The sequence below is a fragment of the Haliotis asinina genome, chromosome 7 (assembly GCF_037392515.1).
Source record: "Haliotis asinina isolate JCU_RB_2024 chromosome 7, JCU_Hal_asi_v2, whole genome shotgun sequence".
NCBI classification, from domain to species: Eukaryota; Metazoa; Mollusca; class Gastropoda; order Lepetellida; family Haliotidae; genus Haliotis; species Haliotis asinina.
The window spans coordinates 39,119,736-39,138,716 of NC_090286.1; the positions used below are offsets into that span (position 1 = coordinate 39,119,736).

Genomic DNA, 18,981 nt, shown 5'->3' on the forward strand with positions numbered 1-18,981 from the left:
GAACTATTTTTCATAAATGAAAATACATTTGCCTACTACTGAACACATATTTTGTTTCTAGGACATATCCATGACGTTTCGGGGATAGTGACATAGTGGTTAATGTATGCGCCTTTACACCAAAGGCCTAGGTTTGATTCCCCACAAGAGAACAATATGTAAAGCATGTTTCTAATGTACCATGATATTAATGGAATTCTGCTATGGGGTGTATAAAACAATATCTACTCAGTCTGTGACACTGATCATATATTTGACATATCCCAACTTCCATTGGCAAGTTGTCTACTTACTTTCATACAGCATTAGCCATAAATCTTCATAGCATAGATCAGGCTGGACAAGGGTCAAGGTGAAAGATAAAATTCTCCTTTTTTCCTTTGTTTGTAATCCTTTGTTTAACCTCAGCTGATAAACAGGAACAGATGAAGGGTTTAATATGATACAAAGATGTAAACATTAGATACAGAAGTGCCGAAATACTATATCTGGAGGGACGCCCCAAATACATTAACACTGTAATCATGATGACAGGTGCATTACAGAATCTGAGGTATGTCACATAATTTCCATCCTTTACAGAACCCTCATATTACCATCAAAGACCTGCAAATCTATTGGAGGGGTCCATTTGACACCTACTTTTGTAATCCTGAAATGGATTTAACCAGACCACACAGGAAGATATAATGAATTTACACAGATGAAAATATTTTACCAGACTATCAGGCTGGTTACCTGTAAATTTAGACTGTCCATTAGAAATCAAGCCATCTCTGGCAGTCAGACGGGCCTTATTTCATACACTGCTTATAGCAGGTTGAAAGGAGTTTATTGTCTGTGTGGTTCCTAATGCTGTGTCAGCACAAGCACATAATAGAACTAATCTATACAGGAATGAGAATGCGACATTATGACTATGCCATGTATTTACACTAGTTTTCTTTACCTTCTATTATCATTTATCATTGCTCCAGCAGAGGCCCCCACAAATGCAAGGTCTGAGGTCAGTTTATCTTAGTCCCAGTCACGGGGTGGTGGGTAGTCCAATAGTTAAGGCATTCACTCATCATGCTAAAGACTCAGGTTCAGTTACCCACATGGGCACAATTTGTGAAACCCATTTTTGGTGTCCCTCCACATGATATTGACAGAATATTGCAAAAAGTGTCATAAAACTGAACTCACTCATTCACACACTTATGCCCAGTCTCACAACAGTTTGTAGTTCAATAATGATCAATTTTTGTACCTTAAATGACTAAACTATCAGGACACAGTCAAAACAAAACAGCTCCACATTTTGTAAATTGGGCTCAGATAAACCCAATATCTTTTCACTGACATTCTTTCTTGGTTGAGTTCAAAATATAATTGAGAGTACATTTCTTTAGTCCCCACACCAAATGATTTTATTGAAAAGAGTCTGGTGTGTATATGCGGGTGCACGCACGCACGCACACACACACACACACCTCTTTTTTCAGGGATGTAAGCTGAAGTACTAACGGTTATCATTATGTATTGGTAATACTCTCTACCCGTGCGTCTATTTTACCAGTTGTTTTAGAATTTATATTTTATATATTTATTCCAAATGTCATTAAATATTTAGTACAAATATGTTATATTATGGTATTAAGCCTCCATATTTGTGTCATTGAATATGTGAAATTGTCACAAATCTCTCCACAAAACTCAGTAATCATATTTTTTTATTTTCAGTATTATTCCTAACCTTTAGTTTAAGTTATATTTATGTTGAAGGTTATTTTTAGTTAACTGATTGTTGATAGTATTATTTTGTGTTACACCTGTTGGCAGTTTGCCAGTATCTCCTCTATTTTCCACAGAATGGAGAGGTTTGCCACAGACGGGAGACATGTATTCTTCTATTAAATGATTTGATACGAATTTTTGGTTTGTCATCTTAAAAGTGAATAATATATAATTGTGTACCACATGGCTAGCCTTCCAGGCAAACTGGCAATGTTATCTTAAGAGACGTAAGGATTGTTTCTTCTGACCTGACAACATTGTGGCAACTGCCCATCGCAACAGGATTAATTTGGATGTGACATGTTGATATGTTTGACGGTGCTGATGATACGGGACATTGCGGTCTTTTTCCATGACGCCATAAGTTACAGTAATTATCGGAACATCACTGGAATACAGTGGACTGAAAAACAAACTTATGACCACAAATAGATGACATGTATACAATGGTTATAACCTTTGTTTGAAAGCACCCACTTTGCTATCAAACGTTGTATCACGTACATTTTGATGAGATCTTCTGATGATTGTTTTAATCCTAGTACTGCCATGGTTATGATCCATGGTGGTCATACTGTGTCATGCTAAAGACATCGAGACCTAGACATAGACCAGGAAGTTCAGAGGAATACTGAGTCAGAGCTCCAGACAAGGCGTGTATTTGCATATTTTACTCAATAAAACTTCACTCAATTAAATACAAATCTGAGAGTACAAAAAACGCGTCAGAATCACTTAAAACCCACTCAATTAACTAAACTGATTTGCGTATGATTCGTCGTGACGCCGAAACTCTACAACAGCATTAGCTATTGGTAGGCGATGTCCGGGTTTTACTCAAATAGTCACATGACTTCCATCATGAGTGTTTAGAAATGGCTGCCAAATGTTTGACAATTACTGAAAAAAGTCTATTGAGATGCATTTATATTTATATATTTAGAAGAGTTAATCACTCAATAGGGATAAAAAGGTCAGTGTAAAAGTAATCAGTTCTTTTTAACTAGTGGAGGCATACAAAATGCTAGTTACTCTTTAAACAATGCAGTCATTCATATATAAACAGACATGGGAGTAAATACTCAATTGCTTAAAAAATTATCTGGAGCTCTGCTGAGTATAGGTACATCGTGAACATCCGGAATGGAATTGGCCTTCAGCAACTCATCCTTGTCGTAAGAGTCTACTAACGGGATCGGGTGGTAGGAGGGCTGACTTGGTTGACACGTCATTTTATCCCAGTTGCATTGGTAGATGCACACGCTGTTGATCACCAGAGTGTCGGGTCCAGAATGATCATTAACAGACCACCAGCATATCGCTGGAATAGTGCTGACCCTGTTAAAAAACTAATCAGCCAACCGTTGCTCATCCAATAGGGTTGAATGCGTTCTTAGCTCTGGCTACCTCTGACCTGTTACTTGTAAGAATGGAACTGCCAGTATCATAGCACTGCTTACCCGATAGAAACAGGTGACACTAGTGTAGCCGGGTATGTGGTGTGTTATGTCCAGCCACTGGGCTGCTAGTCAGAACTACACTAGTCAGAACTGCACTAGGAATATGCTTTGGATAATGCAACATGACAAAGAATAACACTGAAAATTGCAACACAGTGGTTGGTAGGCTGCACAACTGATTTTGTCAAAATCATATTTTCAGTTAAATCACAAACAGAAGTAATTTTACGCATTCCAGAATATATGTTTTGTCTCCAGTTTTGATAAATTTGACTTGAACCTTTGTTTAAAATATCTGAAGCTTGAGTGAGTGATTATGGTTTTACATTGCAATTGTTTTGGGGGTCAAATTGTTTTGGGGGTCAAAGTTTACGAAACGTTCTTACAGGACGAGAGATAGAATATCCACAGATCATTATTCCCGGTAGCGAGAACTAAGATCTGGTTTTAGTGAGATTAGTTTCATCTAACTTTAAACTCATTGTTAAAACCTATTTTACCCGCTTACAGGGAAGAATAAACGATCACGTATACTTTGACAAACTGTCACGTATGATTTGTTTACTCCTGTTTACATGCAAATGAATGGCGTGTCAAGCGTAGCTTGTGTGAGACGTGATTCACGCATAAGATCGGGAGAACACTTGTGACAAAACACAAGGCCTACTAAAAGTTGTATTCCAGTGTTGTTTAACATTATATAACAATGACTGGTTGAGACAAGGCAGGTTACCCGTGTCCGGTTGTAGCAAGCTGTTCAGGATATGTGCAAATACACGTACAAACCACCGCCTTCTTGATCATAGACTAACGCTTAAGCTCTAAATACATATAATTTCTTTTAAGCTGAAAATGAGCTCCTAGAGAAGGGAGATTCAGAACCCGAGCATATGGGGCTTTAGAACTGCAGAAAGGGCAGGGCAGAAGAGAAAATAATGTGGTTCAGGGGCTGTGAGACAGATTATGCTCGGTCATTATGCAAGGATCTATGAAGATTGGATTAGAATGGTGAGCGAGTGAGTTTAGTTTTACGCCGCTTTTAGCAATATTCCAGGAATATCACGATGACACCAGAAAATGGGCTTCACACATGTACCCATATGGGGAATCGAACCCGGGTCTTCGGCGTGACGAGCGAACGCTTTAACCACGAGGCTACCCTACCGCCCGGCTTAGAATGGTCTTCAGTAATCCATGCTTGTAAGGGGCGACCAAATGGGATGGATGGTCTGGCTCGCGGACTTGGTCGACGCATGTCATCGTATCCTAACAGCGTAGATCGATGTTCATGCCTTTGGTCACTGGATTGTCTGGTCCAGATTCGAGTATTTACACACCGCCACCACATAGCTGAAGTGCGGCGTTAAACAACAAAACAACGAACCTACCTCTATACAAGTGCTATAATCTAAAACTTAGATGCTGAAGGCCATTTCGCCAGACGTTCAGGGACACCAGCTCGGTCCAGTGGGTAGAGTGTTCACTCAGAGAAGAAAAGTTCGGCGGTCCGACCAGAAATTATTGAGAATTTATAAGGTTGTAGATTTTCTGGGTTTTTTTCACTCATTACTCACGTGTTAAATGTGAATATTAGCAGAACATAAAGACAGGCGAGCAGTTAGTATTTCGTCAAGTGACAATGGGCAGGAATGCAGACTTCAATGCGGCGGGGCATACTACTGATCAAAGACGTCAGAAAGTCTTGGTCCTTGCTGTCCAAATATCGGACCACCTCACCTTTCATTTCAGCAATATGTGTCTGATTGTTCTTACTGACACCCTTTACAAGTCCCCAAACACTTTTTATTGGATTTAGGTCACATTCTGGGTGACCAGGTTTGTTGATGCTTTGAACGATGTTTCGGGTTGTTTTCCTGCTGGAAAATCCAAACTGTTCCATAGAACACGCGAGAAAATGCCTCGAGAATATTTGTTAATATGTCTGTTCATATTCTCTTCAAATACAGAAAGGGGCGCTCCATAACAAATATGCCACCGCACATACTAAATTTCGGATTGTACTTTGGGCCCTAATACAACGATTTTTCATATCTGTTTGGTCCATAATTTCATTGTATTTGAAAACAGCCTCACAGAACTTTCATCTAAGAAAATCACACCGTTCCAGTTAAAATTTCTGTGCTGCGTTCCACAAAGCATCTTGAATGGAGATGAAGTTTCTGAAGGTTACATGACACCACATTCATTTTAAAGATATATCTACTCCGGTCTGAATTCCAAAATGTATATAGCAAGGGTAAAGAAGGTTTGATAGATTACAGTTCCCTGAAAGATGACATGAAATGATACGCTTTGTGCATGAGTAACAACGGGCTTGTACGTGACTCGCAGTCAAAACGTGCGGCATACAGAGACTCCTCACACTGAGCTGTCGTAACAGACAGGAATTTCATTTTCCATCACATGTGCAGCGTAGGCCTAAAACCCATCTTTTTGTTGAGTAAATTGTAGCACGGCGCTACCTGTGATCATAAATCATAGCTTGTTTACGTCGCTTCTATGGGGGCGTGAATACCTGTCATATTCAACAATACGACTAGGTTAGTGCTGTGTCAATAGTTTTAAAAACAGGCATGTAGGTATTTCGTGTTTCAGTAAAGGCGAACTAAGATCTAGATCTGTGATATATAGTTTACGCTCTTTTGTCAGCTTCAACGGGCAATGACGACAGAAAGAAAAAAAACTTTGAGGAATCAATGGCTGTCGAAAGACGGGACCCATATGATGGTGTGTCATACACACCCGACCACCACATCCGGCCAAATCGGTTCGCTCTCCATTGCGACGATAAATCCTCTGCCGGACAGGATGGAAGGACAATTTGAATCTGCTTTGATCTGTTGGGACTCTGGGGCGACCTGGCCGTTGTGCATATTCCACGAACCCTTTCAGTTGTATATATTTCAAACAAAAACGAATATTTTATAATAGCTTGACCCTATATTATTGGCGATACTGGCTGGAAACCGTAATCAACCATGTGTTCTGCTATCTGAATTGTCTCGTCCAAAGTTACGATCCAAAGAAACTGAAACTTACAGTATTTCACAACTTTTAGAGACAGCTATGTCACTCCGAAATGTTTTTCAGAAGTCACAATCTCTGTATTATTGCACCGGGAAAGGAATAGTACCTATAACGATAAATACTGTACTGGAAAGAGGAATAGCATCTGTACCGATACACACTGTACTACAACAGGGGAATAGCATGTCTAAAGTCACACAGTGCACCACCAGTAGGGACCAGTATCTATATTTCTTTTTAGCACCATGTATAACGGCATCTAAAACGAAGTATATCAACACGTTTGCAACTGGGACAAGTGCGAGTTGTTATCTTTGAAAGAGTCTTCTGTTGTGCTCATATGTGTAAATTCAGGCATATTCCTTCTACCACTGTATATGATCTCCACATTATATTTGAATTCCTAATATTTCATTATATTGTTAAAGGTAAATGACGAAGAGCATTAAGGCAATTTTATCCATGCAAAATAAATTAGATAATTTTGTTGTGCCTTCATCACTCGAAATCAGTTGGTCAGTAAATGTCTCATTAAACCAAATGCGGATGTTATATGCTCATGCATAGTTCCATGTTTATTCTTATTGTCCATTTCCATTACCTACGCCAACATCACTGTCAGAAAGTAATTATGTGAATTTGGAATTTCAGGCAGGAGCCTAATCCATTTCGGTTTTAGACAATTCGATAATTCCATATATCCGCCACAAGCACCCGATTTCGATTTTGTTTCTGCTCTTGCAATTTGGTTTGGGCATACCACATGCTGTCTGTGTGTGAGGGAGCATGTTGGTTGCCTAAAATCGCACATGTTACGAATGCCAACTTGACGCTACATGAAAATTATATGCTAGTTAATTTTACATGAAGAACCAAGTCTTCGTCTACTTTTCAACTGCTGTTCGTCCAGATTTACTCCCCATGTGTATTCCTGTGCCGACTTCCCAACTCCACTGCTGGCCCATACATATCCGTGTTTATTTCCCTACTTCACTGCACGACCATACATATGCGCTCTTATTTCCCTGCTTCAATGCACGCCCACACATATGCGTGTTTAATTCATTGTAACGATGACTATCATTTGAATTGTTATATCTTTTATTATTGTTTAAAGGTATTGCAACTCACACTGAGCTTATGGGTGATTTTCTTTAACAACGATGTAACCAAATTTCCATAACGTCCTATGAGCCCGGATCTGAACCCATTGGAGCCTTTTGGGACCTTCTAGATGGGGCATTCTTGGACGTCGAGTGCAAGTACTGGATCCACATGTGCAAGATCTGGCATGCCTGGAAGCAGATTTGCGCTGGAAACGACAGCAGCTGCCGCTGGAGCGAAACCAGACACTCGGAGTCAAAACAGTCATCCGTGCACAAGGTGGATATGCACGATATCAACATTTCATGTCAGCTGTTGGCGGAAGATGACACCATTTTCAGACAGAGAGACATTCACCTCACCCATTTTGGAACTCTGCAGTCCCATAGTTGTACAGGGATAAATTTTGTTGACAAAACAATTTGTTGGTCGTAAGTCTCACCTCTACTTCACTTTTAGCCCGAGTTTAATTATCTTTTCACCTGTCCAGCCAGCTCTTTTCTGTGTGTATTACTGTGTCCTTCTTTATGTTCCTTACTGTTGATTCACGTGTATTCTTATGTCCAATCACCAATGTCGCAACTGGCAGATATGAAACCCCCAGTACTAATGAATCAATTTACCACTGCTGCTTTACATTTGCCCGGTGTATTCTAACTATACTTTGCATACTTCACTAATGGTCCGATGTTTATTTTCCTTGGTCCTTATACCAAGATTCGTCACACACATATCTGGGGATGTGTCACACTGTTTATTGTCTGTATGGTGTTATACACCATGACTGCCAAGATATCACACATACGCACGCACGAACGCACGAACGCACGCACATGCACATCCGGGGATATATTACATTTATTATCTGTCTGGTCCTCATACCATGACTGCCAATTTCTGAAATGATTGACACACACAACATATCAAACATCTCCTGCGGCCCCTTTTACACAACTCTCGTAAGCCTAAGGTCTCGTAACTTTTCTCTTAGCATTCCTACTTCCTATGTTACAGTATAGAAGGTACGAAAAAAGTTACGAGATCTTAGGCTTACGAGAGGTTTGTGAAACGGGGCCCAGGGCTGTATCAATGCTGTACACTGAAGTCAATCCAATGATGTTAATGCGAATGAAGTCAAAGCTATGTATTGATACTGTCCATGTATATAACGTTCACAAGGTCAGCTGAGAGTAAATGAATCTGAGAATGATTGTTCGTGGGTACATCCGAGACAGTTTGGCCTGTTTTGACAAGCAATATCCGAGAATTGCAAATATATACATATTACATAACCCATCGGAAGTGTCTTAAAGCCTTTGGATGTTAATAACAATAAAATATAAAAATAATATTATAATATTAGCTGCGCATATATTCGCGACTGCAAGAAACACATGGTCGTAGATACCAGATGCATGACAAAGGTACGCTGTCGGTGTCGACGATGGGGTCCATCACTCGTCGAACACTGCCTGGTCCCCATGGTGGTCCCCATGTTGGTCCCCGGGATCATGGGGAGGGTTACACTGCACAAGGTTGAGGAGGAACGAGTCTGCCATTACACCTTCACGGAATTCTTCCCACGTGATATTGTCATCCCCGTCCTTGTCCATGACCTTGAACATGGTGTTAACGACGTCAAGAGGCGTGGCGTACTCGGGTGGTAGAAGAATATTGCTGAAGTCGAGCATCTTGTACACTGACTGAAATGGTTAAAACAGCTTTAACGGTTGAATCTTTGAAGAACATTTAGAGGTGGAATGTACAAGAAAAGAAAAGCAAGATTTATGGATGTCATTTTCTTTATTGCGCATAACACGACGTTTCGGAGCGTACACCTGCTCCTCCATCAGGTAAATCTTGCTTTTCTTAACCTTTAAATGTTAATGATTAGAAATGAATTGAAATGAAATGGTGAACATTCGCAATCATCATGCTTGAACGCATAGCAATGTAAACATTGAAAAGAAAAGAATTGAAGCCACCACAAAGCATGAGTCTACTCAGATATTACAGGAGTGTCTATTATCAAGCGTTAAACTGAATTCCACAGGACAGTTACGTTAGCGCTATTACCTCCCATATTTAAGCACAGTAAGCTACGGTTAAGACGAACTCGGAGGGATCGCTTATTTTAGTTCGCTATCACGGTAGTATATTACATACGTTTGACTAAAACATACAACAGTCCGGGACACCCGCAAATTTTATATTCGTCAGTTCGTTATAAACACTGTTTATTGCATCTGTCCCTTCGTACAGTAGTATCCTACTTAACAATGTTAATACTCATATGTCCTTTACAGTTGTTAAATAATGTTATAATGTGAATGCTATTTTGGGGAGTATCATTGGGTGTTGAGTTCCGTGAAGAGCTGTCTAAAAATGGAATTTGTTTTACCAAGTGATCCTGTTGCTCCTACTTAAAATCGACTTCAAGGGAAATTGCATCTGACAAAGGGGTTCAAAAAGACTTTACTTTACATTCATTCCTTCCAAAAGTTTCAGTAAATCACAGCTTAAATGGCAAAATGATGTCTTATTCCAAACTTTTGATTGGTCAAACATTTATCTTAAACCTTTCAAAGCTACACAGGGCACACAAATACGTTTGTTTCAATATAGATTGCTGAACAGAGTAATATCAACAAAAGTGTATCTATTTAAGTTTGGCCGAGAGTCCTCTGCGCAGTTTCTGTAATTATGTTTTCGTCACGATATGGCTGCAATATTGCCGATGTACGTTAAATATTAACTCACTCACTCACTCACTCACTCTGTAATTCTGCACAAGGAATTGTTTAGCATGTGCAATGAAGTGAAGACTTTTGGGAATACTAACTTCTTTGGATAACTAACAGCTGTGACTATATTTATACCAAGAGTTTAAGTGCAGAACACATTTTATTGGGTATAAAGGAAACGAATAACTGATAGGGTTTTTTACTTGATTTTATTCTTTCAAAGTTTTTTTTTCATTTATAAATGTAAATGAAAAAAGGTAAACCTATCTCTCAAAAATCTCAAATATGAATAAAAATACATGTACAATAGAAAAACAAATCTTTATTGATAAATGTGAACAAAATAAATTTCATTTGCAGTGGATGTCCTGCCACTAATTGTATCAAGTCGCCAGTTAACTTATTTTAGACTACTGAATCATCTTTTCTTTTCACAGTGAGTCCAGTCATGTCCATCACTTAAAATGTTATATCATATCATGATTGTTGGTATATTTACCATATGTCTTGGTCAAGTGGGAATGAAAGTTGTGAAACTACACTTTCTTAGCTTTGCTTGATATGCACGAGAGTTCACACACCAGCAGCTTATCCCTATTTTTGTTGATCTCCTCAATTGCGTTTCATACTGTGTGTTCTTTCGGTATGCATGTGTGCGTGTGTGCCTGCGTGTGTGTGTGCGTGCGTGCGTGCGTGCGTGCGTGCGTGCGTGCGTGCGTTTTATCCTGTTACAACTCTGGATCCTTCATCATGTATTTTTTTACGCCAAGAGGGCAAGGAATTCACTGGTTCCTTGTTCCTACCCGTAACGGGGATTCAGTAATATGATTTCAGTTAAAAAGCTCATGGCTGGGGATTACACATGTTATGTCTCTTACTCTTCCTTATTAACTCTTTGTGTGTGTTTTCTCTAAAGCGAGTAAGTGCATTCTACGCCGTACTCAGCAATATTAATATTCTAGCTATATGGCGGCGGTCTGTACATAATAAGTATGGACCAGACAATCCAGTGATCAACAGCATGAGATCGATCTGCGCAATTGGGAGCCGATAACGTGTCAACCAAGTCAGCGAGCCTGACCACCCGATCCCGTCAGTCGCCTCTTACAACAAGCATGGGTTACTGAAGATCAATTTTAACCCATATCTTCACAGGTTCTTCTCTTAACTGTTAAGACTACGAGTGTTAAGACTAGAGTGAAAGAGTCTGGTTTAAAGCCAGTTTGAACAGTATTTCAGCTTTATCAAAACCCGTCAGGTGAATGTAGAGAATTTTGATTCTAGAGACGTATTAGGTGGGATTTGAGAAACCAGCGAGTATGGTACAGACAAACCTGGGATCATAGCAAGACGACCCTGGGTCCTGATGCTTTTTAAACCAGTTGAAGCATTGAAAACCTGAGAAACCCTTTGCATGGATGAATTCAAAATCATCTCGAGTGATTGACGGAATGAATGATTTCTAACCTTGACTATTTCCTCCATTTCCGACCTGGAGATCATCCCGTTCTGGCTGATGTCGTAAACTTCAAACGCCCAACGCAGGTTTTTGTTAAAGTCGTCACTTCCGCTGGCGTTGAGACCTATCAGGAACTCCCGGAAACTGATCTTCCCATCACCATCAGTGTCGAATGTCCGTACAATATGTCGAACATAATCCGAACTGTCTCCAGGAAACACCTTGTTGTACACCGTAATGAACTCCCTTTCCGTTAAATATTCCTTTCCTTTTTCCACCCGTGCACTTTTCTTGAATTCTTCATACCAATCCTGGATTTCGCGCTCTGAGAAGCTCACTCGAGATTTTATGTCATCAATGTCAGAAGGTAAAAGTTTGTTTTTCATTACTTTTTGTCCCATGATGAATGACTGAAAAAAAGAACAGATTTTGAATTAGTAATGGCATGGATAGCCTAGTGGTTTACGTGTCCACTCGTTAGACCCGGGTTCGATTATCGGCATTGATATTGACCTGAAACCAATTCTCCATTATTAGTAAATACAGCTTCCGATAGGGGCAAAATGTTGTTGAAAATACATGTATATAACAGGATGGCTGAAAACCAGTGATGACATCAGGCACTGTTTGTTGTTTTTTACCCGACATTCCGCAGTATTCAAGCTACAACCCGTTCCAGTTATATTCCGACTAGAGGTAATTTCCGTAGACCCACATTTTAATTTAGTGTAGAATAAATAATATTCATAAAATTAATTGGGGGTTAATTACTGCTACACCTACAACAATAATGGACAAGCTCAAACTGCACAGTAGGAGGATTTATAGTGAACTGTCACATAGGTCGAAGGGATTTAGAAAGAGCAAGATGTTTTAATGTTTTTTTCAAGAAATGTTTGTTTGATTAAAACTGTTTTACAGTTAGCATTAAATATTTACATTCAGTTGTTTTTATCTTCAGATGATTTCTTCTCAAGGCAGTCGAGTTAACTCGATTATGCTGGGAAAATACATAATTTACTGGCAGGGGACTACGCTTGCACATTAACCGTGACTGGTATACAAAGACTGGAGTATGTCACCTCGCAGCAAGTCAGATCACGAGTTATTTTTGAAGAATTCCTCTACAAGAAGTCCACAACACGACAGACATGTCAGCACTGTCGAGGCATTGTTAAGACCTGCAAGGGTAGACGCCATTTACATGGACGGTACATTCACATCTTGCCCTGCACTATGGGATCAGGTGTATATCGTCCATGCTCGACCAGTGCACCCATGGAACTCCAGTAAGGTCGAGGTTCCGGTCAGTTATGTTGACTACACGTGACAACAGTACAGTAAAACAGGTAAAACCAAATCACTCTTGTGTTAAGATTTCAGGTATTTTATCCATTCTTGCAGCCTGAAAAAATATTCTCTCAAGGAAAACACAGCTTTCTGACCCATGCACCCTTATCTGGACACAGGACGTCGGTTATTCATTAACCTCTCCTGTGAGATTTCCAGTGAGATGCCAAAACGTCACAGTTCAACTAAATCTATTTAGTGTGCTATCTACTAGTATATCAGATGATCTCTAAAAGCATAGGAAGAGTGAATGCTCAGTGCCTCTTTTAGCAAATGTAACATGTAACAGGTTTGTGATTTACACTTTGACAGAAAGGACATATTTAGGACATACATCATCCCTGCCTTCAGGTTATATAAAACGTACTTGAATATGTATTTCACTGAACATCATCCCTGCCTTCAGGTTATATAAAACGTACTTGAATATGTATTTTACTGAACATCATCCCTGCCTTCAGGTTATATAAAACGTACTTGAATATGTATTTTACTGAACATCATCCCTGCCTTCAGGTTATATAAAACGTACTTGAATATGTATTTTACTGAACATCATCCCTGCCTTCAGGATATATAAAACGTACTTGAATATGTATTTTACTGAACATCATCCCTGCCTTCAGGTTATATAAAACGTACTTGAATATGTATTTTACTGAACATCATCTCTGCCTTCAGGTTATATAAAACGTACTTGAATATGTATTTTACTGAACATCATCCCTGCCTTCAGGTTATATAAAACGTACTTGAATATGTATTTTACTGAACATCATCCCTGCCTTCAGGTTATATAAAACGTACTTGAATATGTATTTTACTGAACATCATCCCTGCCTTCAGGTTATATAAAACGTACTTGAATATGTATTTTACTGAACATCATCCCTGCCTTCAGGTTATATAAAACGTACTTATAGTGTAAACCAATATATAACAAGTTAATTTTTACCACTTTCTGAAAAATATTGTGTGTTCTTGGCTGGAGCCTTGGGGTCAATGATGGTTTACTCTTGTAAGAGGGGTACGCGAAATACGTTGCTTAAACTATCAGCTGTCAGAGTTGTAGAAGCCGCGATGGCTCAGTGAGTTAGATCGCTGACTTTGTGCGCCTGAGTCTGTGTGTTCAAATCCTGGATTGGAATCAACTCCTCGATATACTAGAATCGGTGTTCTCTTGAGAAACTTTAATCACAAATACTACTTATGTTACAAGTGACTGTACCTAAGCCAAGAATGCATATTTTTATACTTTAAATCATCGCGAGAACTACCACTAGGTGTAGATCTAACTTTCGTAGTTGAAGCGTTTAGCCTCGACATTCCACAAACATGGACCAAAAATCTCGTGATGAATCACTAAATAGAGCAGTTGCGTGATTAGGCTTATTGCGTGCAAAGTTAGCTAGTGAAGATATTCCTTTACGCCTGTTCTAAAGTCGAACGTTCCATTTAATTAAGGTAACCCGGCATGTACGTGAGTGAGACATTGTATAGACAAGAGATGTAGCAGTAAACGTCCTACCTGTTCGGCTGTCCGTTTCCGACACGTGTAGTTAGACGTCGAAAGGCGACATGCTATCATTAGTAACAAAGGCTTTTTCTAACTGTACGCTCGTTTGATGCTTCTCAGGGGGAGTTTCAATACATGTCACAAGTCGCTAGTCCAGAGTGACACTGCATGCACACTTACTGATTACACGTTATACAAGTTCTCCGAGAATTCATTCCACCCTGATGAAAACGTTGCCAGACAAGGTTTATTCTAGCCAGTGTCGGATTTCCACCTGGGCCGGGCAGGCATGCGTAACCAACAGAAACATGCTGTAGATACGCTAACCATTACAGTGCGACCTGCTACATGAACAGGTCAGGTCAACAGGACCTCTTACTTAACCTCATCTTGAAGGACGAAAAATAATTTAGTGCTGAATAGATATGACCTATTTTATGATGAATCGTTTGACCTATTTTATAATGCATGTTTACGTAATGTAGTTAGTGTACAGGCAGTTAATCTTATACATGCAGTTTTGAGGCCTGTCATACAGTTAGAACGTTTTTATGTCGCTTTTATCAATATTCCAGCAATATCGCTTCTGGGGACGCCAGAAATGGGCTTCAAGCATTGTAGCCATGTGGGGAATCGAACTCATGTCTTCAGCGTGATATACCAGCAATATCACAAAGACTCGTAAAAGTGGCATTTGGGGAATCGAACCAGACCCTTTAATGTGATGAACGAACTCTACTGACGTCAGGAGTAAAGATCACCAGTTTTGGAACATGACACCAAATGAACAAGTGCCAGAACCTGTTCCATCTTAAAGGAGCTTATATAGAGCATACATCAGCAAAACCATGTGTCAACACCCTACGTTAGACCAGCGAAGCTCAGGGTTAGAATTGGTCTTCGGCCATCCATGCTTATCATAAGACGCGACTCTGGGGATCGAGTGGTCAGTGTCGCTGACTTTGTTGACCATGTCTTTGTATAACACTTCCGTAGATCGATACCCATGCTAGATTGTGGCAGGTCTAGGCAGGCTCGATTATTTGCAGACCGAAGCCAACAAGCTGGAATATTGCTGAGTGCGGCGTAAAACTAAACCCACTCACTCTATTTCACTGCCAGTATCAACTAAATCTGTTCTGAGTGTTGACTATGTTATGGAATGAATATATAAGATATAATGTATATACAAGTGTATGTATATATGTATACGATATTGCTAAGTATACGATATTGTTGGGTGCAATAAAGCAATAAATTACACAACCAAGCAACCGTCTTTTCTATGCTGAAATTACGTTGACATAATATATCTGTTGTATGTAAGTGGTGTGATCCTTTGAGGCGCCTCCTTGAGGCTGCAAACGTAGTTGTATAATTAAGTATAAAGCGGCATTGCAAAGAAACACTTTTATGCTAGAGGTTTGAATTTGAATATAAGCCCTACAACAATCGTATTCTTACAAGGAAGTTGTATCTGGATCTCATGGAAATTGAAAGGCGGTGGGTGTGGTTTTGTATGGAGTCCCTCCTGAACAGGTATTCCCGAACAACAGAAGAGGCTCATAAACCCTTGAAGTCAGCCGCGTTGACATTGACAACAATTGTCCTGTTCACGCAGTCGTCGATAGCCAACAGCCGATACACACCGATTGCACGTCTACGTAACATCTCCTTATCTGCTCCCGAGAAAAGGATCTAGCTTGGACTGCACTGACCTTCACAAGCATACCTTTTTTCACATTCGGAAAAAAGAAAAAAACCCCCAAAAACAAGCACAAGACTGGTGTCGTGGGTTCACGTATTAGGACCGATTATATTCAAAATAGACATACACAATTATGACTTAAGTCACGATAACCGTGGGTCATATCATGTCACGTGACACGTGTAGGAATACTTCCATTGTATCCCGATTTCCAGGAGGGTTAGCGGTCGGTAATCAGCAACCGGTGCTTGTTGTTAGAGGTGACTAACGGGATCGGGTGGTCAGGCTCGCTGACAAGGTTGCACAGTGAACTGCGGCGACTTTAACAATAGACAGAAAACATGCAATGCCGTCTGTGTTCAGCGTTTTACAGTTTAATCTATAAACACACGCAATGTTTCTTCAGCATGCTTGAAAGAGGTGATTAGGTAAATATTCTGACGTGATCAGGTAAACATTCTCGCAGACTAGACTCGGTACAGAGGTATATGTAACGCTTGACAGTGACATCGAGGTACATTATGTTACTGTCTGGGTTTCCGTAGCAATACATTTATGAAGAAATTTTTATAGTGATCCCGTCAGTGAGAATATATACCTTGGTGACATTTGTTTTCTTTACAAGCATCTGTGTCGGTTTGATATCTGGAATCAAAATTACGCAACTCGGTGGTCACGATGTCAGTCACAGGATCGTCTGGTAAAGATTCAACTGTTTACAGACTGCAGCTGGAATATTACCCAGTGCGCCGTTTAACAAAAACCTAACAAACTCATACGGTAGAGTGTTACGTGAACAACGCCATTACGAAGGTCAAGGCTTGCACCTATTTTTCACACTGACATATAGATGCTCAACTAAACACATCGCTGTACAGGTGGTCTCACCGGTGCTTGATGACTGCTTTGTCAAAGCACTACCTTGAGAAAACTAAACAAGACAGTCATACGATACGTAGTCATGTACGCAGAGTGGCAGAGGTGAAATAGTCCACCTGCTGTTACTTTACGCAGTTTAAGCTTAACAATTCCAAAACGAACCATCCAAATTACCATCAAATTAAAATTTACTACTGCTAACCCGAAGACATACAGTAAACTACAAACTGATATTCGTTATACGCAATTTGACTAAAATATACAGAAAGTGACCGGCACCAAAAATATAGTTTGTTATATCTGTCATCATTGTCATTTTGCCATGAACAATAAATGTCATTGAATTGAAACAGGAAATGAATATTCACTGTTATTCAGGTGTACATGATTCGTATCTATGTATTATGTAGATGTACATGTTGTCTATTTTTAAATGGAATCTACACAGTTGTATGGAAGGCGGTATCTTTTTAAATGATATCTACGCAGTTGCATTGGACGTGGTATCTTTGCGCTCAAGGGTGTAAATTCATACATAGGCGCAGATTTTACAGGATACTAAACTTGATCTTCATAGAAAAAGCTTGGTGGATTTAGAAGAATCCTGCCTTGTAGGTTTCTGCGTATTAGAATGACAATGACAATATGAAATTCGGTACATCAGCTATTATCCCGAGTACTGGATTTTCACTGCGCTACGTGTGCACTAAATAGTATTATATATAACTCTCATCTGACTTACACACTTGGTCCTTGTGTAAACCTAGCTACCTCTGAACGGGCGCCGTTTCCATAATGGATTCTTACAAATCATGAAAAATGTGGCCATACCATATCAATGCTTGTGTTGTAACTATGCGACTTGGATGCAATAAAAACATGCAAAGGGGGACATCGTTTGCTTTCAGTGCTTTTGCATGGCTGAGTTCTGAAATCCAATATGGTCATTGCAGGGGTACAGCTCAGTCCTAGTAAGTGCCGGTTTAGACAGATTCCACTGTATTAGCAGTAGACAATGTCTCCACACCGGCTCAAGTTACTATACAGGCTATTACTTGAAATGGACACCATCCCGCGGGGACCGTAGCTCATATTACAAAGGAGCACTGACACGCAGATACTGGATATGAAGTCACCTTGTTCTGCAGTGGCCTCGACAGCTATTTCATTCCTACCTACTGTGCTCTTGGATTGTGCCCCAGACTACCTTTGAACATTCTCCAACGTATAATCATACGATGAGAGGTCTGTCATGCCATGTGTGATGCGTGTGTTCCGCTCGCACAAAGCGATTTTAGCGTTACTATATACTAACATCACGTCTCTACTTTCATGCTATCAAGCACGGTCTATATTGTGGGTTTGTAGCCTCTTTACTGACTATACCGCCTGTCTGTCTGACATCTAGTCTCTGAAATGAATATATTTTACAGAAAAAATACAATCTTTGTATACAAATACAAAAACTTTAATATTTATGTCAGAGACTCTGTTCACATTCAGACACTGCGGCAATCTATATCGGCATGGTCTGTATTGGGAATGTTGGTTTCAGGGTCTCTACTACAGACTATCCTACTACAGTCACAAGCAAATGCTAATGTTATGTATGGGAGTTATACGATAATCTTGGCATAACCTCCACAAGTATATTTTAGGGGTAGCTTCCAGCTAGAACTGGAGAATGAAAAGTTAAAACATTTGCATAGCTTAATGTTTTCTAATTTTCTTTGGTAACGACTATGGTAAAACTACCAGATATTTAGTATTCTACAATAACATATACGCATAATACAAATGCGACAAGTTTTTCTCGCGATAACAGCGACTAGCAACAATTATGTGCATATAGATGTGTTATAGCAGTATCATTGTACCGCCTTTGATGTAGTTTGTATTTATAAAAACCGAAGCGGTCAGGCAAATAATAATAA

General features: G+C 39.7%; 1 protein-coding gene across 1 annotated transcript; it reads right to left on the bottom strand.

Moving 5' to 3' along the window:
* Positions 1 to 7,370: 7,370 nt before the first annotated feature.
* Positions 7,371 to 14,827, bottom strand: LOC137291165 (hippocalcin-like protein 1). The gene is made up of 3 exons (XM_067822455.1): positions 14,473 to 14,827; positions 11,603 to 12,004; positions 7,371 to 9,094 (listed from the first exon to the last, which is right to left on the bottom strand). The coding sequence occupies exons 1-3, from the start codon at positions 14,530 to 14,532 to the stop codon at positions 8,846 to 8,848; spliced, it is 711 nt and encodes a 236-aa protein (XP_067678556.1). The 5' UTR covers positions 14,533 to 14,827; the 3' UTR covers positions 7,371 to 8,845.
* Between the last annotated feature and the right edge of the window lie 4,154 nt (positions 14,828 to 18,981).

Coding starts and splice junctions, on each gene's coding strand:
- LOC137291165 (XM_067822455.1), bottom strand. CDS start 14,532: ATGATAGCATGTCGCCTTTCGACGTCTAACTACACGTGTCGGAAACGG. Junction 12,005..14,472: donor GGAAACGGACAGCCGAACAG/GTAGGACGTTTA, acceptor TCTTTTTTTCAG/TCATTCATCATGGGACAAAA. Junction 9,095..11,602: donor AAATGGAGGAAATAGTCAAG/GTTAGAAATCAT, acceptor TAACCATTTCAG/TCAGTGTACAAGATGCTCGA.